At 42.9% G+C, this 26,059-nt stretch overlaps 3 protein-coding genes across 3 annotated transcripts in view; 2 read left to right on the forward strand and 1 right to left on the reverse strand.

The window, feature by feature from the left end:
• The first annotated feature begins 3,148 nt into the window (after positions 1 to 3,148).
• Positions 3,149 to 3,852, forward strand: LOC144467299 (uncharacterized). The gene has a single exon (XM_078175592.1). It carries the CDS (start codon positions 3,236 to 3,238, stop codon positions 3,752 to 3,754), a length of 519 nt encoding a protein of 172 aa, XP_078031718.1. The 5' UTR covers positions 3,149 to 3,235; the 3' UTR covers positions 3,755 to 3,852.
• A 1,909-nt stretch (positions 3,853 to 5,761) lies between these two features.
• LOC117264177 (tissue alpha-L-fucosidase-like) lies at positions 5,762 to 10,485 on the forward strand. The gene is made up of 8 exons (XM_033638033.2): positions 5,762 to 6,286; positions 6,365 to 6,499; positions 6,785 to 6,922; positions 7,068 to 7,173; positions 7,464 to 7,664; positions 7,912 to 8,102; positions 9,627 to 9,726; positions 9,883 to 10,485. Exons 1-8 carry the CDS (start codon positions 5,949 to 5,951, stop codon positions 10,015 to 10,017), a joined length of 1,344 nt encoding a protein of 447 aa, XP_033493924.2. The 5' UTR covers positions 5,762 to 5,948; the 3' UTR covers positions 10,018 to 10,485.
• Positions 10,486 to 22,354: 11,869 nt separating this feature from the next.
• Positions 22,355 to 26,059, reverse strand: part of dlgap3 (discs, large (Drosophila) homolog-associated protein 3) — a 163,103-nt gene continuing 159,398 nt past the window's right edge. Inside the window, exons 9-13 of the mRNA XM_033637576.2 lie at positions 24,994 to 25,213; positions 24,014 to 24,308; positions 23,833 to 23,924; positions 23,465 to 23,611; positions 22,355 to 22,803 (exon numbers count right to left, since the gene is read on the reverse strand). Coding sequence (XP_033493467.1) covers positions 22,489 to 22,803; positions 23,465 to 23,611; positions 23,833 to 23,924; positions 24,014 to 24,308; positions 24,994 to 25,213 — 1,069 coding nt within the window. The 3' untranslated portion in view covers positions 22,355 to 22,488. The remainder of the gene's footprint in view (positions 22,804 to 23,464; positions 23,612 to 23,832; positions 23,925 to 24,013; positions 24,309 to 24,993; positions 25,214 to 26,059) is intronic.

The following is a 26,059-nucleotide window of genomic DNA, read 5'->3' on the forward strand; positions in this document are numbered from 1 at the left end:
GGTGGTGGTTGGGGGGGGGGGGGGTGGCGGTCCGCGTCGGGTGGTGGGTGGGCGGTGGGTGGGCGGGCCCTCCTGCCCCGCCTGTCTGGGGTGTGTCTCTGGCTCTCTGGGGGTGCCGGCCTTCGCCGCCCTGGGTCCTTGGGCCTGCGTGGTGTCCTGCAGCCTCTGCGGCTCCCTGGTCTTGGGGTCTGGGCGCTCCTGCGGTCTTGGGGTGCCATACCGCCCCCCTTCCCCCGCAGGGCTGGCCCTGGACCCTGGTGATGGTTTTCATAAACACATTGGGAGGGTTCAAATACACACATGCATGTTCGATACTTCAGCTCCGTGACGCATCGCAAAGAACCAATGGGATCACTCCAAAGGGGCCCACTTGCTTCTCAAACCTACCACACCGCGCTGGCAACTCTTCTTTGCAATTGGGCTTTCCCCCTCCACCAAGACTCTCACATTTTTGGTGTTCAGTATAGACTTCTCTTTTGTTTTTGTTTTTCAGTACAGTATAGTAGACATGTATATGTTTATTTTCGATAATCTGCATGGAGCACAACCACCTCAAGGCCACAATACATCAGCTACACTGCCTGTTTCTCCCCTGTTTTTTTTTTCGTTTGTTTGTTTATTTGTTTGTTTTTCCTCCTTCTTCTCCGCATGCACTATCACTATATAACTCAGGACTTAAGCACCTGCCCCCTCCCCCTTGCTTGTTTCCTTACTTTCCCCCTGACACACTTTGGTGTATCACGGCCCTCTTTGACTCATATTAGGAAGTTTTTCCAATAAAGGCTGTTAGGCTAGTCTCCAGGGAGGGTGGGTGACGGTCACAACCACGCATTATGGGTATAAAATACTTGACTGCAAGATTAACAGTGCCTCAATCTTCACAAGAAGCTTACACCCTTTAGTGGCGCTAAGCTATGAAGACCAATGCAGACAAGTGAAAAAAAAAAAAAAAAAAAAAAGGAAACAGGAAAACATTATTTTCTTTCAGAATTTTCAAGCAGCTCCTTTGAAAAGCGATTAATCATTGTAAATATTCATAAGCATAAGAGAGCTTTTCATAAAAACCTGCACAATCACATTGTTTCCTACAGGTCCCAGAAGCTTCTAGGTCAGACCGAAATACGCAGTAACTGTTACGGACCATTTTTAATTTGAAGGCCTGACTTTTGGGGTGAAGAGCACCCAAGGGGAAAAATACTTGCCTTATTTTTAGAGGTAGTTGCAGACAAAGTTTTTTGGGTAGCAACTGGTACTGAATCATACATGAGTTGGGTATTTGGTTTTGCTTTATATCATCATATGTTCATATTTTAGTTTGCTGCCTCTGTATTTCCAGCAGCTTCATGTTTTTTAGAGTCGGCGGCAGCGCTACACATCTGCTTGTTACAGGTCGAAGGTGAAGTCAGGAAATTAGGGACATGTTGTGAAGAAGTTGTTATGGATCTCTGCAATATTTCTTTAGAGAACATATGTTGCCAAGTAGAAATTGTGGACGTTCAAACACATCATGAACCCTTACCTCATTTTGCTGACATGTTCAGATAAAATAGGACAGTCATGTTTGTTTTTAAATGGTTGAAGCAATTTATTAGTTCAGTCATTAATTAATTAAATCATTAATGTAACCTGACTATTCATTAAAAAATATCATCCAACTTTTCTGCCATGCTGTCCCTGTTCTTTTCCTGCCTGTTTCCTTGGTGCCATATTGTCTACAATGGACGTGTGTGCGTGTGTAACAATCATAGCTAATTATGGACCACTGTTGCTGCCATGGACTCACTGCATTAACTGTTTTATATATATATTTTTAAGTAACAAAAATACTTAATATATCTGCGATATGACAGGGTGCCACACGATAGCATAGCACACGATTTTATGGCAGTTGGTAGCTTAGGAACATGCTGGTGTCACCTTAGAAAAAAAGGCCCATTTTACTCGAAAACATTTAATACTCACTTGAAATACTTCAACCTTAAAATAAAGCATGAAAATATTTTAATTATAAGTCAAACACTTAATAAAATGCAACATTCTGCAACCACTTTTGTTGTTATGAGCTACCCTGATTGTTGGAGCTGTTCTGCTCTTATTACCAAAATGAGAAAATTAACATGCAACATGGCTTTTCTTGCAAGATCTGGGACCAGAGATTTTTTTTATTTTTTATCCTTTCTCTGTCCATACTAGTTAGGGACTGTTCTCTACCTGAGCCTCTCTGGAAAGTACATGACCCTTCCTCCACCATAAGTTAACTATTAGATTTTTAAAACTTACCCTTTAAAATTTGAAAGTTAAAAGTTGAAGGCAAATTCCTGGAGTTGAAAAAAGCCTTGGTTTTTTATTCACGTTTGTCATGCATGCTGGTTAGTTTGCACAATGGTTTATTTTTGGCCAAATTTTAAAGGATAAATAAAGTGATTTTGATGAAATATTAGTATTTCAAGCTCAAATTAGAATTTTTCTTTATTCATTTTGTTGTCTGACAAGAGGGTTTGTTGCACATGAAATTTGAAAATCCAATGATAATTTCTGTTTTTACAGTTTTTGGCTATGATGAATCCTTTAATTTTTGCCATTATTAAAGAAAACATGCATCTGGAAGCCATGTTTTTTTTTTTTAAAAAAAATTGCCAATAAAATAAATACAAAATACAAACATTAAAATGTGTATGCCCCTCCCCTCAGCCAACATAAAAACTAAAGTCCCTCTCCAGTGCTTAAAATATTTGACATGCCTCCCCCATTTTTGCACCACCCTCTCTCTCCCCCCATGAGTAACGAACAGTCCCTTATCTCAGAGTAAAAATTATTTTCATATAAAACACATTTGTCCTAACAATGCAACATGTTTGGTGACCCTTATTTGTCCCATTTTACCTGAGTTAATAAACATAACATCTTGTAGGGGATGTGCGTAAAATTAATAACAAAATGAAATAAAATAGGCTGGTTGGAGACACATAAAATAATAGAAAAATAATTTAAAAAATAAATAATGCATAAAAATAAGAATTATAAAAATTAGTTGATTAAGTATCACCCTATTATGCACAAATGGGCAAAGAACAAATCACGGAGCCACCTGAAGGGGGCGACAGAGAGCCTACTTTGAGTCTAATGTGCCAAAAACCACAGAAGAAGAGCGATTATTTTACGACTTTGTTTTGTTTTCAGCAGAAAGCGAGTATCAGGTGCTCCTTGAAGTCCCCACCGGACTGAGCGGTGACACATGGGGAAGTCTCGGGACCTGAGTGAGTTTGAGCGGGGCATGATAGTTGGAGTGCGGCGCGCCGGCTGCAGCATCTCAGAGACGGTGAACCGGCTGGGCTTCTCAAAGACCGCAGTGTCTCGAGTTTACAGGGAATGGTGTGAGAAGCAGAAGACCTCGAGCCACCGGGGGTCCTGCGGGAGGAAACGCCTCGTCGATGACAGCGGGGAGAAGACAATGGAGAAGGTGGTGGAGGCTAACAACCACGCTACGACCGAGCAGATCCAGGCTCTGTACAACAGCAGCGGGCAGAGGAAGCCCATCTCACTCACCACCACCCGGCGGACCCTCAAGAGGCTGGGCTACAGCCGCAGGGCTCAGCGGCAGGACACACTCGTCCTGGCCGGGATGGACGCTTTGGCTGAGTACACATCCTGCCCAGAACAGGTGGAGACATCCACAGACTTATTAAAGAGCAGCAGCGACAATGAGCAGGACCCAAGTGTTGCCACAGACTTAACGTGCAGCAACGAGAAGTAGCATGAAGACTTTGCTCAGAGGAAAGCATTTGTTTATGAACACAACATTATGTAAGTTTTGTAAAAAATGAAAAAGTAAACACATTAAAACAAGAAAAATCTGTGTATTTAATTCATTTACTTTCATTCAACCAGAAAGTCCCATTGAGATTGAAGATCTCTTTTCAAAACACACTGAAATGCAACAAATAAAACATCCTCAATAAATCCTCAATAAAAAAACACGTCTCTATCACCACATTCTTAATGATGCCCTTAAATTCATTGATGGATATTACTGTTTCTTATTTTAATAAAAGTTTGTCACCTTCCTCTGTCGCCCAGCACATGCTTATCTAATTATAGGTTTGGGCAGAAGTTACTTTTGGTGTCAGTGAATTTCCTTATTTCATTTTTTTTTAAGTTATTCCTTCTACCTTTTACAAAAAACATGATTCATGATATTGGATTTTTTGCCGATGACAACTCAATTGACCAATAACTGATACCAATGTCAATATATCCACTTTTTTCCCTGAATCAGTTTCAGCTGCTTTGGTGCAAATCAAAGTGACAGCAGGTGTAATGGAGAGGCAAAAGAAAGACAACCCCTAAAAAAAAGGGAATATTTTTTTACATGTGGTGTCCACAGACAGTCGCTCTCTCCTTATCCTTCTTGACTGACTCTGCTCTAGATTTGTCTTCTGTTTGTGTCCTTGTCAATACTGTTAGCATTTGATCGGAGGTGGGCCAGAGCAGTGAAACCAATGCCTAATATCCTATAAATAACAGACACCTCCAAATTTCTTTCCTTTTTTTGTTCAAAGAAGTACATTTTAAAATATATTCATACATTTACAAAACAGATGACAAACAGCCTGTGATGTCCCCAGAAGAATAAATGCACTTAAAATAATATTTCTCAGTTTCTCCACAATCAGTCACTACTCACAGTCATTACATGTGCATGACTCCATACACTTCCACTCCTGTGTGGTAATCCTGACATCACCACACCAAACTAAGTGAAAGAAAAGAGCTATATTCTGGTCGGGGTGGAGAAGCCTCTGAAGCTGCATTTTACATGAGGAAAAGCTACACAGTGTTTAACTTGCTCCTGAAACCTGGCACCTCTCAGCCTTCACAAGTGCATGACTATGGCCCCCTTTACACCTGGCGTCAACATGTGTTTTTTGTGATTGGATTAGATCGGATAGCCCTTGACCACATACATTTACACCTGGTATTAATATGTGTCTCTGGTGTCCACATCCAGATCCGTTTGCTATCCGATCACGCTCCGTCCCGCTGACATCACATCCTCCTCTTCTTCTTCTGCAAACATCTCCAGCAGCAGACTACAACATCATATCCTGTGCATCGCAATAACAACACTTTTGTCGGACTAAATGGAGAGCAGACACTTAGTCTTGTCGTGACTCCATCCTCGACTATCATCCACGTTTTCTTTTTCTTGGCAGTCTACAACTACCCGTTGAGTGTTGTTGTCTTCTCCTTCTTCCTGTGTCCAGCTGGCGCACCTTGCTTACGTATTTTTGCCCAGGGAGTTGTTGCATGTGGATTGGAAACACATTTGCATTTACACTTGTGTTCGCTGTGGTCACAATGCGTCCCTGACTGCCTTCAGAAGCGGTTTGGCAAACAAACAATCCGTCCTCAATGTGTGTCGGTACACCTTTCATGAGGTCAAGAGCAATCTGATTGCAATCTGATCACATAAAAACGTATGCTAATGCAGGGTGTAAAGGGGGTATATGAGGTGTGCAAGGTCATCCAGTGGGCCGGATTGGACCCTTTGTCAGGCCGGTTTAGGCCCCCGGGCCATATGTTTGACACTTAGACCTTCATGTGGGCTGCGTAAAGTTTACAACTTATGACAGGTATTTTATTTAAATACAAATTTAAGAAATGTCCCCTTGTATATTTTACATGAATAAGTTTCATGCCTCATACAACGTTTATTTGTTAAATAAAGTTGTAATTTACAAAAAAAAAAAAAACACGAGATGGTCACGTGATAATCCATGTGTCATATGATGGGAAACAACACACTGAAGGGTCACAACAAAAAGTAAAATCCCCGTCTAATGCAGCCAGCAGTGAAACCACTTTATATCACCGGAGTCTGGTTGACCAGTCTCTAGCATTTAGCTTCCTGTTAGCATTTAGCATCGAGCTAACCTGCAGGAGGAGCCATGATACCCGCACTGCTTCTTCTCGCTGTGGTTTCCCACTCGGCGGCTCGGTACACTCCGGACTGGACCAGTCTGGACGCCAGACCGCTTCCTTCGTGGTACGACGAGTCCAAAGTGGGGATATTTATCCACTGGGGCGTGTTTTCTGTCCCCGGGTTTGGCAGCGAGTGGTTCTGGTGGCACTGGCAGGGACAGCAGCCTCCGGACCCGAAGTGTGTGAGCTACATGACAAAGAACTACCCACCTGGGTTCAGCTACCCGGAGTTTGCGCCCCAGTTTCACGCTCAGTTCTTCAACCCGGAGGACTGGGCGGACATATTCAAGGCTTCCGGTGCCAAGTGAGTGCACTGAACATGTTGTTGACCTGCATCTGCTCTGATATACTGTGTGTCACTTCCACTTTATATGTATTGCAGGTATGTCGTCCTGACTGCCAAACACCACGAAGGGTTCACAAACTGGGGCTCTCCCAACTCCTGGAACTGGAATTCAGTGGATACTGGTCCTCACAGGGACCTGGTGGGAGACCTGGGGGAGGCAGTGCGCAACAGGTGGGGCATCAAGTGTTATAAAGCTCAGGGAAAGTGTTTATAGCTGATAGGAAAGTGCTGACAGGAACATACCAAGACCAAAACTTAAACTGCTGTGACCCTATTTTCCTCTGACATCGGTGAATTGGTCTGTTGGTCAGCAGTGTGGTGTATTACCAGCCTGACATTTGCTGTGAGAGAAAACCTGGGTTTCATTAGTTTAAATGCCTGAATTTTAGTTTGCAGTCTTATGGATTCTGATTGTTGTCAATGATACAGTCTGTCTTTTTTTATTTCCTCGTTTAGGTCATTGCACTATGGACTCTACAACTCCCTATATGAGTGGTTCCACCCTCTCTACCTGATTGACAAGAAGAATGGATTTAAAACACAGGAGTTTGTGATGCATAAACTGCTACCAGAGCTGTATAACATGGTTGTAAGGTCTGTAACTCTTATATTACCTCATCAGCTGATTGCAATTGAAACGTGTTTATTGTGTGTAATACTGATAATAAAGTCAGACTTGTTATATTGATATATGCAGCCTGCAGTGTGTTTAAACCTTTGCCTTCTTGTTGTTCTGCAGGTACAGACCTGAGGTTATCTGGTCCGATGGGGACTGGGAAGCACCTGACACCTACTGGAACTCCACCGAATTCCTGGCGTGGCTCTACAATGACAGCCCTGTCAAAGTGAGTGTTTTCATAACAAGGAGGTGTAACTGAACTGTGCAAGAATGCTGGACATCGAGTTGGGATGGGCATTTTAAGTAATTTCCATATTCGAGTACAGAAACTAAAGAAAGTCTGATGTAAGAATAGGGTGCAGAATGAACGCTTTTGTGAAATGTGAGCAGAGGGTAAGCTGAGAACACACTCAATATGAAGTGCATCAAGTGCCGCCCCAGCTCCTGTATGCAGCGTCAACAGAAGACAATTCAATTCAACTATTACATGTACTAACCACAATTTCCTCGCCTTAGGATACCATTGTGACCAATGACAGATGGGGAGCTGGCTGTTCCTGTAAACATGGCGGCTATTATAACTGTGACGACAAATACACTCCAGGCCAGCTGCCCAAGCACAAATGGGAGAAGTGCACATCTGTGGACACGTTTTCCTGGGGTTATCGTCGAAACATGAAGATGAGCGAACTGATGGACTTACCCTCGATCATAGAGGTGAGGATATGTGATTGTATCATTTTATAACTGATCACCAAATCTGTAATAATAGCAAGGCTGATTCTGCTTTCTGCTGTTTATAGAATACAGGTCATGTCTGTTCTTGTGCACAGCTGTCATGGACAGATTTTTATGGCTCATTTTTCACTGCTTCAAAATGTATATAAGAATAACACTGATCAGTGAGGTGTCTCTGTCCACTGACTGGTTGTCCTCCTCCTCCTCCTCATGCCTCTTGTCACAGGATCTGGTTCGCACCGTGGCCCTGGGAGGTAACTACCTCCTGAACGTGGGTCCCACACCTGATGGGATGATCCCAGCAGTGTTTGAGGAGAGACTCAGAGGTGTCGGAACCTGGCTAGAAATCAACGGGGAGGCCATCTACGCTTCCAAACCCTGGAGGGTCCAGACCGAGAACACCACTGTGCCAGTCTGGTAAGAAGCAGAGCGAGAGCTGAATCATGAGAAGTGGTCTGTGATCTCACAGTTCCTGTCAGTAAAAAATGAAATGAGTGCGTTCATTTGTTGTACAGGCTGAATCACCATGATGTCACACTAACAAAAACGATGATTTCTGCGTAGACACCTTGCAGTTGATTTGAATTGCAGAGATATGTGAAATCATCGTCATTTCAGCTGGAACTGTAGCATTTAAAGATGTGTAGTTGAACACCAGTGGTCTGACCTGTCTAACGTTTCTGTTGTGCTTTTTCTATGTACTGTGTACTGCAGATGACTCTTAAACACAATCATCAGCCCCTTAGCATTACCAGCATCGACCAACAGGGGTCCCACAGGTCCTGAAAAAGTCTTAAAAGGCATTAAAGCTATTAATCTAAAAATAAGGCTTTAATTAGTACTAAATGTCTCAAATCTTAAAAATGCTAAGACATGGGAAGTCAGATTGTATGAATTGTTTTTTTCTGACGTTGCATTCTAAAATCCCAAAATAATTGGTAACGATGATTTAATTTAGGCAAAATTGTCCCTAAGCCCTCCTCACTGATGTCATTTCATGTGTTTTTTTTTCATCAGTTTTAGTTACTGTAAAATTCGTCGTAAATTTAATTCTGACTGGCATTTTAAAGTATTAAATTTAACTTGCCTTTAACTGCAGGAACTCTAAACTAATCTGACTCACTGACCTGCTTTGCACCTCAACAACTCGGTGATGATGTAGCTGGCCATGCTTGTCCATTCACTTACTTTGCTACTCATAGTGTAAACATACCGTAATACATTTAAACAACACTGATTATAAAATTATAGTGTCTGTGTTTCAACCTACCTGACCCTTATTTGAAAAACACAGTGTAGCCTCACCTGCCTCAGTGGTCAACAGTTACGTTAAGTAGCCTACAATACCTTATGCTTCTCACAAAGTCGGCCATGTGGACCAGGCTACCAGATTTTCCCAAATCCTGTCATTGTTCGGCCCTCATCTTCTCGACTGGCACTAGCTGTTGTCTGTCTGTCCCGGATTTCCTCGCTTTTCAGACGCTGAATTCAGAGCCGTCTTTGAGCTTTGCTTTTCGCAGATGAAAACACCCTTCTCCACTCTTTTATTGTTATCAAGCACCCCCACAGACAAGAAGACTGAACCATTTTCTCCTGATATCTCAGCTATTCCTTGCCCCCATTTCCTCAGCGCTGTTAAATTGTATGTATGTGACACAGGGGTTGTGATTCAGTTTGTAGAGGACAAAGGTAGACTGAAAACAGTGTTTATACACTCAATTTTAAGTTTGATTCGTTAGGCCAAATCCCACTTAAGTTAAGAATAACATTTGCTATGATCATGTTGAAGTGAAGGACTCACTGACTGAAAGGCATTTGGGGGTATTTTGTCTTTATTTGGATGCAACAGTAGAGTTACATACAGGAAATGCAGGGACAGAGCCACCACTGGATGCCCTGAAACTGAGATCATTTATGCAGCTATTGTCTCCATTTTTTTAGGTATACATCTAAAGGAGGTGCTGTGTATGCCACCATGACAACCAAACCCCCCAAGCTCACATTGCAGCTATTGGGACCCAAAACATCAGCAGTCACTAAGGTAAAGAGACTGAGACAGTGTTGTCTAGTTTGTTTTTCAGGTTATAAAAACTCCAAAGTTAAGCTCTGACAATAAGAAATATAACTTTGTTAAATACAGCAATTACTCATACATGAAATATAAGGAACTAAATAACTGACCTTGTCCCATGTCCAGGTGAACTTGCTGGGGAACCCAAATCCACTCCCCTGGGCCCCGGTCCAACCCGATGCTGGCCTTACCGTCCTCCTGCCTGAGCTGCCGTATTCCCCCGGTCAGGCCTGGACACTCAAACTAGTCGGTGTCCTGTGAGCCTTAAACCCTGGAAGTGTTCAGCATCTTAAAGGCTGAATATTAAGAACTGCTTCATCTCAGGTTATGATTATGGTCGTAGGATTAAGGGGAAACTTGTGCACTTTGGTTGAAGTGACAGCACATGTGTAACGGATTTGTATATGTGCCAAATGAAAGAATGCAACACTCCTCTTCAATGATTCCTTTGTGGCTCAGATGACTAAAGATTTAATGTGTCACTGCCTCTTGATTATGCTCTTTTTTTATTAATAACTGATTGAATGATTATGACTGAACATTGGAATCTTCTGTTGAGCTTGTGAAGATTTCCTGGCAGCTTCTCAGCTGTCTAATTGCTGTGTCAGAAATGATTCACTTCTTCAAGTGGTTTGTTGGAGAATGAACAGTTTACATACAAAGCTGTTTTTTTATTTGTTTACTGTATGATGCTTTTAAAATGGCTGAATAAAAGATGATTTACGGTAATTTTTCTGACGAATGGTGGGGTTGTGTCATACTAATAAATTAGGGATCTGGGGAAAGCGGCAAAGTTTGGTACATAGTTCAAACTTTAAAGATATTAAAATAGTGTTTCTTGTAGAGCCTTTAGTTTTAAAACACTGGAATCCCTTAGAGTAAGGTCGAGAAGTTGCCTTACTATGTGTCTAATGGCACTTTAAGCACCCTTCACATCTCATCACTTCAGGAACTTCATGTTCCTTGCTGCCGTGTTGTGTTGTACTCAGACACAATTACCTCCTCTAAAAACTCAAATCGTATCCCTCTGTAGTCCCTGACAAGATGTTCAAACCTCTAAAGTGCTTTTTACACTAAGTATGAGTGAATCACTTCTTTTTTTTTACACTAGGTAGTACAGTCACGACTGGGAACAAGATGACATGGTACTTCCAGATGACTGTTTTGATGCTCTGTGCCGCACTTGTTAGCGCCTTTAATTTCAGCTTCAGTGCCTCAGGACGCCATTACTCATTCACCTCCCGCACTTTTATATTTTACTAACTCCCGACCTTTGCTTGTAACCTGTTTCTCGTACCCTGAGGCTACTGCTGCATACTCTTAAATCTCAGCGGGACACTTTATATTCAGTAGCAGCGGCCTTTATTTGTGAGCACAGTTCTTTACGGCTATCGTGTGAACGGACAAAAATATCCCCTCGAATTGTCAGTGTGAGTTTAGACCTGACTGGGAAGAGTATACCCAGGGGGACTGTGTGTTTGACTCAGGATGCCAGTGCTAAATTGTTCCCTGTCCTCTCTTTTAACCTTCCTTAATGGGTGGATGTGCTCTGCTTTGGCATTTGCATTGCAAATTGCTACAGGCAGAGAGAGAGACGACGAAAACGGGGAAGAAAATGGAAATTCTCTAGGTAAAATCCTTTTCTTTGACCTCTGCTTTGCATTTTGGATGGATGCTGCCCAGGTGGGTATGTCTGCATTGCAAAGAAATGTCTACCTATGAAGTCATTTAGTCTTTTGCTCTGTTTCAAATTATATTCTCATCATTGGGATGAGATAATGCCAGATTAGGACAGATTTAGAACTTAAAATCAGTGGTTCTCAACCTCTTCTGTGAGGGATACCTTTTCTATCATTGTGTGAGTGACCACTGACTGTCATATTATAATAAGTGCATAGAACAACTGATAAACTACAATTAAGCCAAAAAGTGAATATAATAACTGCAGGACATTTACCCTCCAATCCTCCAATAAAAACATGAATGTAGTACTTTTATTTTGACAAACTGCTAGAACTCGACTCATAGATGCAAGTTTGTCTCTGGTAAAGTAGGCGGTGGAGATATGCAACCTCAAAAGCAATGGGAAAACATAAAATGTAAAGAAGATGAAGCAGCATGACATTTTGTCCTAAATTGAAAGAGAAAAGGCACAAATTGTTGCATAACTTAAACATTTTTCAGTGAAGGACATCATCATGCACATAACTGTACATATTTCCTGTTTGCTTTTATTCTTTTCTTGTTGTTACAGCCGCCACTCTCTCCACCTTCATTGTGTGTGTATGTAAGCCTAATTTTTTTCTCTGTCTGCCAAGCTGCCTGCACAGACCCTGGACCCCGAAGCTCCACCCCCTCTGTCCTGATTGGTGTGGCCTCCAGTGCTCCTGACTGCCCAGTCCACAGCTCACCTGGGTTCCTGATTGGCGTGGCACCAGTGCAGTAGGCCAATCCCAGCCGCCCAATTAAGTCCAGCATCTACAAAAGCCCTGCCAGGCTGTGAGTCCAGTGGCTGACTGTTAGTGGCAGGTCAGTGTTTTGTTGGGAGAACTTTGTGTTGTGTTGTTAGAAAGCCAACTTGTAGCTTTTTGGTAGATCTTGTGAACTCTTAAAACCTTGAAGTGTGGCCAGGTTTTAGAGCTTGTTCAAGGACTTTTGACGAATTCCACATTTTCCTCCACACACAGGTGATTCTCTGTATTAAGCCTAGTTCACATTACACAATTGTCACCCTGATTTTGCATCGCGGAGATTATCGTAATCTTTTGAGTGTTCATACCTGGCGACGTGTTTCGGTCAGCGGGAGTCTCGCCAACTGCGTTCTGACCTATGTGTTCACACCACAAGATTTCTCCACCGAGCCCTCGCCGACAGAGCCCCAGATAACGTGGTGACATCACCAAACTTGGAGATGACACATCGTAAAGGCATGGATATTCTTTATTATCCTGGGTCCAAACACAATGCGCTCGCCGTGATCCTGTGGACGCCGCCATTGTTATTGTTGCATGCCGGCCAGCTTGTCAGTGTTGCCAGATCTTGGGAGAGAAACAACCAGGGCTATGGAAACAAGCCCAGACGAAGCGACTGCAGTCCGACATAGTATCATGCGTTTAAATAACTTATTAGACGGATATACACTGCCTGGCCAAAAAAAAAGTCACCACCAAAAAAAAAAGGTCATACACTCTAATATTTCATTGGACCGCCTTTAGCTTTGATTACGGCACGCATTCGCTGTGGCATTGTTTCGATAAGCTTCTGCAATGTCACAAGATTTATTTCCATCCAGTGTTGCATTAATTTTTCACCAAGATCTTGCATTGATGATGGTAGAGTCTGACCGCTGCGCAAAGCCTTCTCCAGCACATCCCAAAGATTCTCAATGGGGTTAAGGTCTGGACTCTGTGGTGGCCAATCCATGCGTGAAAATGATGTCTCATGCTCCCTGAACCAGTCTTTCACAATTTGAGCCTGATGAATCCTGGCATTGTCATCTTGGAATATGCCCGTGCCATCAGGGAAGAAAAAATCCATTGATGGAATAACCTGGTCATTCAGTATATTCAGGTAGTCAGCTGACCTCATTCTTTGAGCACATACTGTTGCTGAACCTAGACCTGACCAACTGCAGCAACCCCAGATCATAACACTGCCCCCACAGGCTTGTACAGTAGGCACTAGGCATGATGGGTGCATCACTTCATCTGCCTCTCTTCTTACCCTGATGCGCCCATCACTCTGGAACAGGGTAAATCTGGACTCATCAGACCACATGACCTTCTTCCATTGCTCCAGAGTCCAATCTTTATGCTCCCTAGCAAACTGAAGCCTTTTTTTCCGGTTAGCCTCACTGATTAGTGGTTTTCTTAAGGCTACACAGCTGTTCAGTCCCAATCCCTTGAGTTCCCTTTGCATTGTGCGTGTGGAAATGCTCTTACTTTCACTATTAAACATAGCCCTGAGTTCTACTGTTGTTTTTCTTCGATTTGATCTCACCAAACGTTTAAGTGATCGCCGATCACGATCATTGAGGATTTTTTTTTTCCGGCCACATTTCTTCCTCGAAGATGATGGGTCCCCACTATCCTTCCAGTTTTTAATAATGCGTTGGACAGTTCTTAACCCAATTTTAGTAGTTTCTGCAATCTCCTTAGATGTTTTCTCTGCTTGATGCATGCCAATGATTTGACCCTTCTCAAACAGACTAACATCTTTTCCACAACCACGGGATGTGTCTTTCGACATGGTTGTTTAGGAAATGAGAAGCAACTCATTGCACCAGTTGGGGTTAAATAACTTGTTGCCAGCTGAAAGATAATCGCCCATGCAATAATTATCCAATAGGAGGCTCGTACCTATTTGCTTAGTTAAATCCAGGTGGCGACTTTTTTTTTGGCCAGGCAGTGTATATAGCCTAGAGAAAGGTGACGTTTAGAAACAAGCCCAAAGTTGGGGCGCCGGTGGCTTGGTGGTGGAGCGGGCACCCCATGTATAGGGCTGTTGCCGCAGCGGCCCGGGTTTGACTCCAGCCTGTGGCCCTATGCTGCATGTCACGCCCTCTCTCTCTCTCTCCCCCTTTCACGCTTGTCTGTCCTGTCCATTAATGGCTAAAAAGCCCCAAAAAATATCTTAAAAAAAAAAGAAAAGAAAAAGAAACAAGCCCAAAGTCGCGGCTTATAAGCGGATCTGGCAAGTGGCAACCCTGTGGCTTGTCCTCCTCACATTTCTTCTGTCCTCCTGCGTGCTGACGTGGGACGTATCCCGCCTCTCATTGGCTGATGCTCTTTGTCAGTCGTGTCAGACTTCTCCAGTTTTCTAGCATGCCAGATATCCAGTCCCAGTCACAGACGAGGGGGCGACTTGCTCGTAGGCTTGTTCACACATGAGGACTCATCATGGCAGACTATCTGCCGACTCATCTCCGACCCAAGGTGGCTCTCAAGATCCTCTGTGACGTCAAAATCGCGGTGAAAATAGTGTAATGTGAACTTTGGCGACAGCTTTAGAGACACTAGGTGCAGGAGTGCTGTTTTTGTTGTTTGGTTTTACAGTTAGATTAGGTAGTCAGAATTTGTTTTCCTTTTATTTTTGATTAGTCAGATTGTAAGCTTCATAGCTCCAAGAGAGTCAATTAAGTATTTATGATTCTGATAAAAAATTTTTTTTACCAGAATGCAGGAAATGAAGTGTTGACCTATGCTCTCGGTCATAAGAGTGACTATAGTCTACAACTAGAATTCGGGTCTTAATTATATCTAACTATCCAAATCTTTTCATAAGGAGTTCCCTGAAGTGAAATCTTATCAGTGGGGGTCAGCGGAAATTTTGGCGACCCCCCCTCTGTGTGGCCCCCTATATTGCCTGTAAGAAGTTCCTTTCACTGCTTAAATCATTTAACAGAGTCAGAAAAAGAACACAAAAGAAGGACACAGGAGACACAGCACCTTTCATTTAACTCGCTAAAATAGCTTTATAATAATCATATTAATAGTAATAATATTAGCCATTAGAAAATGTTTTGACAACGTTGACAGTGTTACATTCTGTGTTGGGGTAAACCACGTCACAGTGTGCCATCTCTCTGGGCTTCAGCGCTATCAGACGTGCTCCTTTGACACATCTAGATCCATAAAACATACAAGATCAAGAAATAAATTTGTATGTACAAAATGAGAACCACAACACCACAAACAGAATCATGATTTACACTTCACTGTGCGACACCCTCCACTGCCGTCCAGCACATCATCAGACTGCATCTCCCTCTCGTCTCCGTGGTGTTCTCATGCATCTTGTGTATCCACTGGTGGCGTTATGAAACAAAGTTCATGTCTTATGGCATCGCTATTGCTATATGCTCCAGTCAAATGTTTGTATAGGAGAAAAAACAAAAGCATTTAATGTTTGTATGTACAATATGCTGTCTTGGCACTGAATCAAACGTGTATAAAATAAGAGAACTCAAGATAAAGCTGAGCTTGAAGACAGAAAAGCTCGCTGTATCAAACCCGTTTGATTAAAAATCATGGTGTTCAGTGAGAAATACATGAAAGAGGAGGAGAGGTGGAGAGAGTAGACAACAAGGGGCTATTTAGTTTTTGCTACATTATAGAGTAGAATACAGAGAGAGTGGAGAGTCTGTATCAGTTTGATGTCCATGTTGTTTTCCTCCTCTGGCAGAACCAAGAGTTCAGAGTGGAATAAATGCACATGGAGAAAGAAGGTCTCATGTTTGGATCTTCCGTTCAGTCCATCTGTTCAACGCTGACTGTCCTCTTGTGATCTCTCACTCCTCGTTGGAGTGTCCATCATTGATCCCAGAGAAAAATGTCTTCCCAGAGTTAATGTCAGTTTGCTTTACTTGTACTCCGTCTCCTTAGTAGCAGCGATTTAAGACTTCTCATCATAGATTCAACAATTTTTTCTGTTATTGTACACAAGACTCGCCCTTGAATATAGAACAATGTTTACCCATAGCTATAATCAACAACACCATTTATAATAATGCGAGTGATGGCAATAATTAATCCTTTCAATGACAATAATCATACTAATAATAATCATATTGTAATAACAATATATGTAATAGTGAGAATAGCAATGTCCATTGGCAACAGGTATTTACATTTCTTTGTAAACGTGAGGGTGGCAGGGTATTATTTTTTGTTAATTACACAGTAATTGCTCAGTTGTCTCTGACCCACATGGTTACCTGTGTGTATACTGTAAAGCAAGATTACAGTTTGAATACACGCGCTCACACACACACACGCACACACACACACACACACACACACATACATACAAACACAATTACACCTCAGTGCTAAAGGCACATTGGAGTTTCAGTTAAATATCATCTGGGGTGTGAGCTGCTCTGGAGGCAGAGGGACGCAAAACTTCTAAGAGGAGAGCCACGGAAATGTTTTAAGGAAATCTGGTTAAAGTATAGATACGTTTTAAAGATATAATCCTTTAAATTTTTTTCTGAAATCAGACCTTATTTTTGATACAGTTCATGGCTGCCATTTTATCAGCAATACCTACTAATCCATTTACATTCTCTAATGCCCTTTCAAAGTAGCAGTTTTCAGTGTAAGTGGCAGGGTCCACCACCAGACGGAAAGTTAACATGAAACTATGCATTGGCGCACACAGCGTTACCTTATCAACATTCTTAGAACCCATCAGCTGTATTCGCTGTCTGACTTCCGGCAGACGGCGATACAACCTCTGGGGGCAGACCCACGATTTTTTGGCATTCCGGTTTGATTTGGGCAGAGGAGCCAAATTTCCGTTTCCGACTTCCGTTTATATATAAGTAAATATGCTGAACCACTGTGATGGATTCAGAGTTTGCAGTGACGCTAATTATGTTCCGCCTTGTTAGTTCACCGCACGGACCGTGTAACCTGGCAACAACTGCAGCCAGCTCAAACGTGATTGGTCAATATCACGCAGACTACAAACAGCCTACAACCAGAAACCAGGGCTCTTCCGCTCTTCTTCCGGAGGCAAGATCTCCGGGGTTTGCCTACAGACTCTACATTCACTGAATGTAGAGTCTGTATATAGAGACTACCTTATCAATAATGATATCAGCCTTGTTGTTTTGATCGTTTCACTTGAATTTCATTGCTAGGCGACAGCTTGGGCCTATGTTTACTTCCTGTCAGCTAATGTCATTCACATACGCTGGAAGACATTCCAACAGGAAATACAAAATATTTATGTTGTCAAGTCTGAAATGGTCTCATTAAGTTACTGCAAATGCTATCCCCAAATTTCCTATTGTTGCTAGTTAAAAGCTTTCAACTGCTAAAACATGGGGCAACTGGGATTGTTCTCTAAACCAGTGGTTCCCAACTGGTCCAGCCACGGAGTCCAGATCTCTGCTCAGTCATTAGTTCAAGGTCCACTCGGTTGAATATATTTAGTGTTATACATGAGTTTGGCCATGTCGTCAAGCTCACTCACTCTACAGCAGGAAATGGTACTTCAAAATAAAAGCTTTGTGCTGGAAATTCAATGTACTCAAAAAATGAAATGTGTTTTTTACAAACTTGCTGTCCATTTAGAATGGACCCGGGACCCACAATCTGGGACCACTGCTCTACACAAATGCCTCTACAAAACAAGACATGGAAAATTTTCTCCATTTTTTGACAGCGGATCAGTTTTAAATATTGTAGGGAGTGATCGAACAAGAAATAGCAGCCAAAGCTCACAGCTCGTGTTACTTAGCGAGACAAAATAGGTCCTTGGCTTCTCCCACTGAGATTTAACTCAACCAGTAACTTTGCTTTTTCCTCCAGAGCAGCTCTGCCTCTCAGAAATGTCTGCATAACTAAAACTCAAATCTGCTGCTACAGCATCCCTCCTGCTCCCCTTTGTTGCAGATGCACAGTATACAGCCCACACACACTGGCTACAATTGAGCTCTCGCCTCAACCACTTCTTTCACTGCCTTTGATTCAGCCCCTCTCCAGTTTCGGAAAAAAATGGCTACAAGAGAATCTGGGCTCAAATGATCTCCCCTTTCATTCAGAGAATATGGACAACATTCCTGCGGGACTGATCTGGTCCTGTATTTTCAGGGTCCGTCGGTTGTGTGGTGTTAGAGAATCCCCTGAGGACAGAGGCCTGGGTCGGGGTTGGAGACACTGCTGCTAGAAACTGAGGTACTCGGAGTTGACTTGTCCGTCTGGCTGTCCACGAGGGGTTTTTGCACTTCTAGAAAGAGGTGAAAGGGTTCGTATAGTAGTCTGTCTGGTGTGTTGGTGAGTGCTCAGATCATGTTTGTACAACTATACACCCAGGTGCTATTTCTAGCTGAGGCTCCTGTATTTATACTGTGAAGATATCGCACAGATGGGTGGGTAAAATACTGAACAAAAAGTATGGAAATCAAACCACCAAAAATGTGTTTGCAATGGACCTGTTTCAAGGCAAGGTGGCTGGCTAACACCTGTGATCTAAAGTATAGAGGAGAAAGTCAGCGAGAGTTGAAGAAGTAGTAGTTGCTACGGTGGATAACGATCCAACAAAGCCTCTTTGATTCCTGGTGTCCCTCAAGGACGTCTCGTAATGGAAAGACCTCGCCATCCCTCTGTGTGTAGGTTTGAGGATTGTGAGGGTGGAGTCAAGAGGCCTTCACAGTAGAGTAACAGTATAAAAGCAGGTATTTGTGCTTTGTTTGATGAGGGCTGTGTCAAACACCACTGAGATGTTGTCAAGTTTGAGGGTAACAGAGGAGAAGGGTGAGGGGATAAAAGGGCTGCTCCGCAACCCACACTGCTGCAAAGGAATTAAACATGAAGTCTGATTCTCAGCCCTTTTCTTCTCCATTTCCAGGGCAGCTTGTTTTACATGGAGGCTGTTAAATTGATCTGTTGAGATTCAAATCAAAAACATTGACTGCTGTTTCAAGGTTGCCAGTTTCATTGTCCTCCAAGGGTATCATCTTTGTACAAAGGCATGACTCATTGAAATAACGACGTTGTAAAATCCTGTCAATTCTTTTCAATCACAAAAAAAGGTTCGTAAGCTACAAAATTTGCTTCGCTTTTATCAGTCAAAAATGAGATTCTGCTAAATTTTTCCAAAGGAGGTCGACAAAAAACATGCAGTATTAACATCAACAAAATCTGCCAGTCTCATGTGGGTATTGCACGTGAAAGTGAGGGAGACAAGGGATGGTGTGTCAGTACAATAAAAACATTTTTTCAACAATAGTCTCTGTAGATTTTTATACTTTTCTATTTACATATCTTTCTATATATATACTGTAAACTGTGTTCAAAGGAAACCTCCACATATAGCTGGTTAGGCACATGTAGTTGGTTCTAAAGGGGGAATACAGGGAGAGGATACAGCAGTATATGTTGTTAGAACCACAGACAGATATACAGTAGGCCTAAGGAGGATCATACTTGGCAAATAACACTCTTGCCAGTTATACCCTGTGAACCTGACCCAGCACTCACAAACTGAAGATAATAATCATTTGAAATTGTTTTTCACATGTACTGAGTCTGGATATGCCACACAGCTGTAGTATCACACAACGCTATAATCTATCATAATAATACTGTAGTATTTCACATTTGATATATGCTGTTTTTGTACATATATTGTACTCAATAGTCTCTACTAATCTAGAAATGTAGATTATATTATAAAATATACATCTCCCATTAAAATATCCCATTTAGCCAACACATTCCATCCAAATGTTAGAAAAGGGGGGAAAAACAGATCATGCTTAAAGATTCTTATATTTTATGTCTTTAAAACGGCTGATTTGGACTTTTCATTGGGCTTCATCACGTCCCTTACGACACACAGCCCTTCACGTTCACATGACACGCACAAGCCGATATGCACCATCCATACCAAACAACTAAATTAGAAATATGTGTCCAGACATAAATAAATAAGACCCCTTCGAAGCTTTGTAAATCATGCTACACTTTGTTCCGCGGAAACACCAGATAGTATGATTTCAAGAAGTAAATAAATAAGAGGGGAGAGGAACACATAGTGCAACAAACATACAGTATAATTCCAGTCATAACTAGTGTTACTTAAAGGTACAGTGTGCAGGATGTAGAGGGATATATTAGCAGATATGGAATATAAAATGTTTTCTTTAGAATATAATCACCTGAAAATAAGAACTATTGTGTTTATGTTAAGTTAGAATGAGTCATTTATATTTACATCAGGAGCGCCATGTTGCACCGCCATGTTTCAGTAGCCCAGAACAGACAGACTAAACACTGCCTCTAGATAAGCAATCCTTCAGTGACAAGCAGCGACAGAAAAACAGATTTTTCTTAATGTGAAACTACCTTATCCACCGTTCTTAATGTTTTTAATCACCTGGTCTGTTTGTTCTAGAGAGAGGGAACCTCTCTAAACCTAAACATCCTAAACGTCTGGATGTTACGTTAGACAGTGCTGGGCTAGCGGCCCGTCAGCGACACACCAAACAACATCAGAGAAACACTGATTTGTAATGTGAAACTGCTTTATACAGTGTTTTTATTGGTTTCAATGTCTGTCTGTTCTGGAGAGGATGAGACCTCCTAACCTCCTAAAAGTTAAACACTGAGGGAATTCTAACCAGAAGAAGTTTCAGCTGGTTGCAATGTGCAGTCCTCACCACTAGATGCCACTAAATCCCCCTAAATCTTACACACTGCTCCTTTAATCTCATCATATTACCAGTTACACTATGAAGTTGCTTCTTTTCCATCATTTCACAACAGATGGTTTCCTCTCTTGATGACTCTTTGGACGGGCTTTGGAGGGAGCTACATTAAACACGACTCCTTTTGTTTTCTTTGCCGTTGGAGAAACTACTTTTCTCCTTTCATCAGCGGTGTGTGAAATTGAGGGGATTGTACTTCAAGTTAGGCGAGTGGATTTTGCTGAAGACTTTGGCAGCTCTCCTCCCTTTCACTTTATTGATCCACTGCTTTATCTTTGCAATTATGCAAATGCACCAGGGCAAAGTCCACTCTCAGTATTCAAGAGAAGACAAGAGAAAGAACTAATAAGGTAATAAAGAAACTTATCTCCTTTCATGGCTGTTTCATCAGGGCATCTGTTAATTCCTGACTGAGGTGGAAAGAACTCTCTACAGACCACTGTTGTTGGTTTGGGTCCTCATTTGACCACTTGGTGGTGCTATAGTCTCACAGTGAAGTGGGGGCCTTCTCAGTAAAGTCTTGAAAAGCCACCAAAATATATTCCCCTAAAAATTCCCAGCAACCCCACCCCTGAACACTTGAAACTTCAGAGAGACTACATAAAAAGCCAAACGGCTCTGTGTTTTTTTGTTTGTGATGCTCTCTAGCTGTCAAGGCTGTGATGCTACACCGCAAAAAAAACTCCTTTTGGCAAACACAAGTGTGCACTCTATGTACAAATAGCACTTGCACATTCAAACAGCCTCACTGCTGAATGCTGAGGGTAGTCGATGGATATGCAGGGAAGCGGGGAATATTCTTTGACTTGGTGCCTGGGTGCACAGATGGCACCTGGGTGAAAAGTGCCAGCTGTAGTTGACTGACTATGCCTCGAGGATGTTCTTTGGGGATTGCCAAGCATCTGACTTTAAGGGCATTTAAACTGATGGTGAGAAATTAATCCATGTTTATTCATCCATACTAGTAGCATCAGTTAAGAGTGCGGATATATCGTAGTTGATTCTGTTGCAAATGGCATTCAGGAGATGACAACAGGGGAATCCATAGGGAGATTCTGTCATCTCTTCATCTCCAAAGAGGTTTTGTGCCTGTTAAGCCCTTTATTTTCAGTGATGGAGAAGTGCTAGGTGAACACGCACAAGCATGCTACTACTGCGTGAACCTCCGCTGACAACTGTTATAAAAGTGGACTGTTTCTTGTTTGTCAGCCAAAAAGAAATTCAGAGAATTCTTAAAAAAGTCATATCTGCTAGCTACCATTTCAGGTCTAGGCCTCTGTGTCAGTAAAACGTCCAAATTTCAAGACACTAAAATGGCTGTCATTGCTTGTTTAATGAGCAAGAGAAGTGAATTTGCAGTAAGTGAAGTGATGGAAATGCTGAAGGGGAGGGAAGTGGATAAACGGCGATGACCCACAGAGGATCCAAAACTAGGCTCAGAGAAAGCCTGAGATTCAGATCAGATTCGCAGGGGTGAGTGAGGAGGTGTTGTGGGACACACCTCAGTCTTGTGTTCAGAGTCGTGTCTGGGCTTCGGGGATGTAGATCTCAATGCTGTCCGCACTCTCTGTGGCCGAGTTCTGCCTGAAGGAGGCAGTACGCTTCGTCTGCAGCAGCCTCCTCCTCGCTTCTGTCCTCTGACGGTCCCCAAGGTCCAGGGACTTCTCCCTGATGGGTAGGGTATGTCCACCAATCCGAGGCACAACCAGGCCCCCTGGCCCACCTCCTCCACCTCCGGCTCCCCCATCCCCGACGCTATCGGCCCGGAGGCTGCCACTCACCCCGCCTGCTGGCTTCTTTGGTAAGGGAGGAGGAAGCTTCTTATCCTCCTGGCCCAGCAATGGTGAGACGTAGATGTAAGATGAAAACGGACAGTGGATTTTTGTGTCAGGTGGTGAAAAAAAAAAGGTTTTGTATGGTTGAATCAAAGGGATCCCATGCAAATGCAGTGGAGATATTGGGAGAAACAAAGAGAATGACAAACCAAAGAGCAAAACCACCAACAAAAGGGTAAAATTCAAGTGAGGAAGAGTCACAGGCCGAGACATTATGAGAGACAAAGGACCAACCGACAAAAAAATAAGCAAAAGGCATCTCAGCATGCATCGGGTGATGTAAAAAGACATGAAATGAGAGAGGAAAAAGAAAAAGAAGAAAGGAGAAACAATTGTTAGTTTGTTATCAAGAATAATGTAGTTGATCAGTGAGTAGCCTAACCTTTACAGACAATAATGAAACAAGTTTTTTCTTCTGTCTGATCAGCTGCAATAAATCAAAAAAAAAGCTGATATGCATTTAGATTCCTAGCGGTTTAAGACTCCATCGTCTCGTGGGCAGTTCAGCTCAGTTCCTCTTGCTGTTCTGTATTTTCACAGCCTGCAGAGGCTTGGAGGGCACGACCATCTGCGTTACTCTTCTGCACACTGCCATCTTAGGTCTGGGGGATTGCTGTAGGGAAAGCAGGGCTGTTTGGTTCCTTGGGCCTCTCACCTTCTTTTCAGGTGGGAGCCTCCAACCAGAGTCCTTGAGCCTCTGGAGGTCCTGAAACTTGACCCTGACATCCTCTATGTTGAGCTGGAGCAGGTCCCAGAAGCTTGCCAGGTCCTGAGAGGTTGGCTGGGGGTACGCTGATGGGTCCTGGGTGAGCAGGGAGACAGGTCATGACATGTGATGGGTGACAAAGTAATATACAAGGATTTGAGAAAGAAATACAACAAATTAACACAGGACAAGTTATTTGCAACAGTGTTTTTGCAGCCAAGCTAATTTTGCCTTTAGCGGTATTGAATCTCAGTAAAACCATGCACCATAATGTAATGTGTGTTGTCATGGTTTTGCATGCAATCGCACATACTCACCACACTCTGTTGGCAGAGGCGGAAGAACTGCTGGACTTTCTGAGACATGAGCATCTGGGCACTGCCAACTGCATTTCGTATCAGCTCAAGAACTAGAGAGGAAATAGCACACGAGTAGTTTTAGACATCATTCATTTTTTATCCTTCCCCTGATCCCATTCAAACCTCCTCCCAAACTCACTCTCCTCTGGCAGTTCGTTCTCCTCCGCCTCCCTCTCCATGTTCTGACACCAGCCCTCCATCCTCTCCACCTCTGTCTGCAGGAGGCGCAAGAAGAACTCCCCGTCTCTCATGCAGGGCGAGGCTCGGCCCGAGTCGGGCAGGCTGCGGGGCCCCTCCAGGGATGGCGTCCCTGCCCAGGCTCTCTCAGAGCTGATTGGCAGAGGGGAGTGGGAGCGTGGAGGCAAGTGTGGGTGCTGGTGGGGCCGTGGGTCCGCTGAGCAGGTCTCAGTGGTATAACCACTCTGGATGAAATCCTGGGTTAAAAACAGTTGGACACATAGTATTCGGCAGTGGTGGGACCAGGTCATTATTATGCAAGTCACAAGTCAAGACTGACAAGTCCCAAGTCCTAAACTTTAAGTTTCGAGTCCTAAAGAAGTCATAATGCACTCTACACCAAATGTTTAGCCATTTTAACACCTGAGTAAGAATATATTACAGTAATTTTTTTTTGTTTGAACAAGTTTGTTGGAAGTTGTTGTGTCCCCGTGTGTACTTTGCTAGGACTTGGACTTGGACTTGGACTTGCTAGGGATAAATAACATTAGTTCATTAAGGAAATGAAGGGAAATTAATTGATTAATGGCAAATACTTTTTAACCTTTGGGTTTGGGGGAAGGGAAATGTTTTCAAATCAAAGGGCTCAAGTCCAAGTGAAGTCCACTTTATTGGTGTTGAAGTCCAAGTCGAGTTGCGAGTCTTTTTTGATTTTTTCAAGTCGAGTCTAATGTTATTAGATTTGTGACTCGAGTCTGACTCCAGTCTTAATCATGTGACTTGAGGACACATTGGTGCACCTCATCCTCAATCCTCATGTCCTAGTCTTGTGGGAATTCATTTGACCATAAGGTAGGATTGAACTCTGTCTTTTCCCTACATCTACATGAACGAAGAACGACACTGGACCGCTGAGTAATGAATGTATTACTGCAGATTTACCTCTCTGTAGGCCCACTGTCCCTGTGTGTGGACAGTGCGATGACACTCTGTGTACTGACTAGCTGACTCCGGCTCTGACGAATGCCTTTGGAAGGAACAGCCAAACTGGAGACTCTTGTCCTGCGTTGGCACGGCGATGCTGAGCCCGGGGAAGCCCTCGGGGTCCAGGTCGGCCTGCACACTCGCCGTCACGCTGTTGGAGCGCTTGAAACGAGCCCGCCTGCAACACAGAGAGTCACAGCAGGCCCAGAGCCATCCAGTCACGCAGAGTATCGCATGCAAAAGCAATGCTCAAATCATTTTTTTTTTTCTTCTGATAATTGTGCATCCCTGTTGGAGCAGGGATAGTCATGCTGTCACTGCAGCCACTACTACTCACTCAGTTGTGATAAGCCCTGCTAAATCCTCTGGCATATGACGCACCAGTATGTTCAAATGCCATGTCAATGGACTCAGTGATGAGTGTTTACTCTATTACAACTTTATACCCCACCTCCCCTCATCCGTCTTTGCTGTCTGATGAGGTGTGAGATGTGACTCACATTTTCGTTCTCGCACCTCTCTTCTCTCCCCAGATGTCACACTGTCATCGTCGATGATTGAAGGAGGTGGGGGACATTGTTAACAGGTGCACGATTACGCACTGTTCGGGGTTCGGAGTATGTGATGCTGTTAGTACTCACATGCATGCGTGTAAATCTGACCCATAAGCAATGCTGGATATAATTAGGAGAAGGGCTGCGTCACGTGTGAAAGTCATGTCAACCCGATGAGTTGCAGTAGTCATGGTTACAGCAGAAAAACAAGACATTCTTGGAACAAAGTGTGAGTGAGTTCAAGCTGTGATGTCTGATGAAATGTTTAATGAAATAATAGGATCTAGCCTAGAAATCAACTATACTGTAGGTGGCTGCACAGTCGGGCGCCAGGGAGACGAAGGTTTTTTCAAATTATGTATTAAAATTATTCACAAAACTTCCTGAGCAAAGACCAAAAGCTCTTGATGAAGCCACGTATTTTGGGGAAAAGATAAATTAGCAAATAAACAAATGCACATCTTAGTTTG

Source organism: Epinephelus lanceolatus, chromosome 16 (assembly GCF_041903045.1).
Source record: "Epinephelus lanceolatus isolate andai-2023 chromosome 16, ASM4190304v1, whole genome shotgun sequence".
NCBI classification, from domain to species: Eukaryota; Metazoa; Chordata; class Actinopteri; order Perciformes; family Serranidae; genus Epinephelus; species Epinephelus lanceolatus.

Bases quoted from the DNA above. Each gene is read 5' to 3' on its own strand.
- LOC144467299 (XM_078175592.1), top strand. From the start codon at position 3,236: ATGGGGAAGTCTCGGGACCTGAGTGAGTTTGAGCGGGGCATGATAGTT.
- LOC117264177 (XM_033638033.2), top strand. From the start codon at position 5,949: ATGATACCCGCACTGCTTCTTCTCGCTGTGGTTTCCCACTCGGCGGCT. The intron at 7,665-7,911 runs GTGAGGATATGT...CTCTTGTCACAG, and splicing joins ACTTACCCTCGATCATAGAG to GATCTGGTTCGCACCGTGGC. The intron at 9,727-9,882 runs GTAAAGAGACTG...TCCCATGTCCAG, and splicing joins AAACATCAGCAGTCACTAAG to GTGAACTTGCTGGGGAACCC.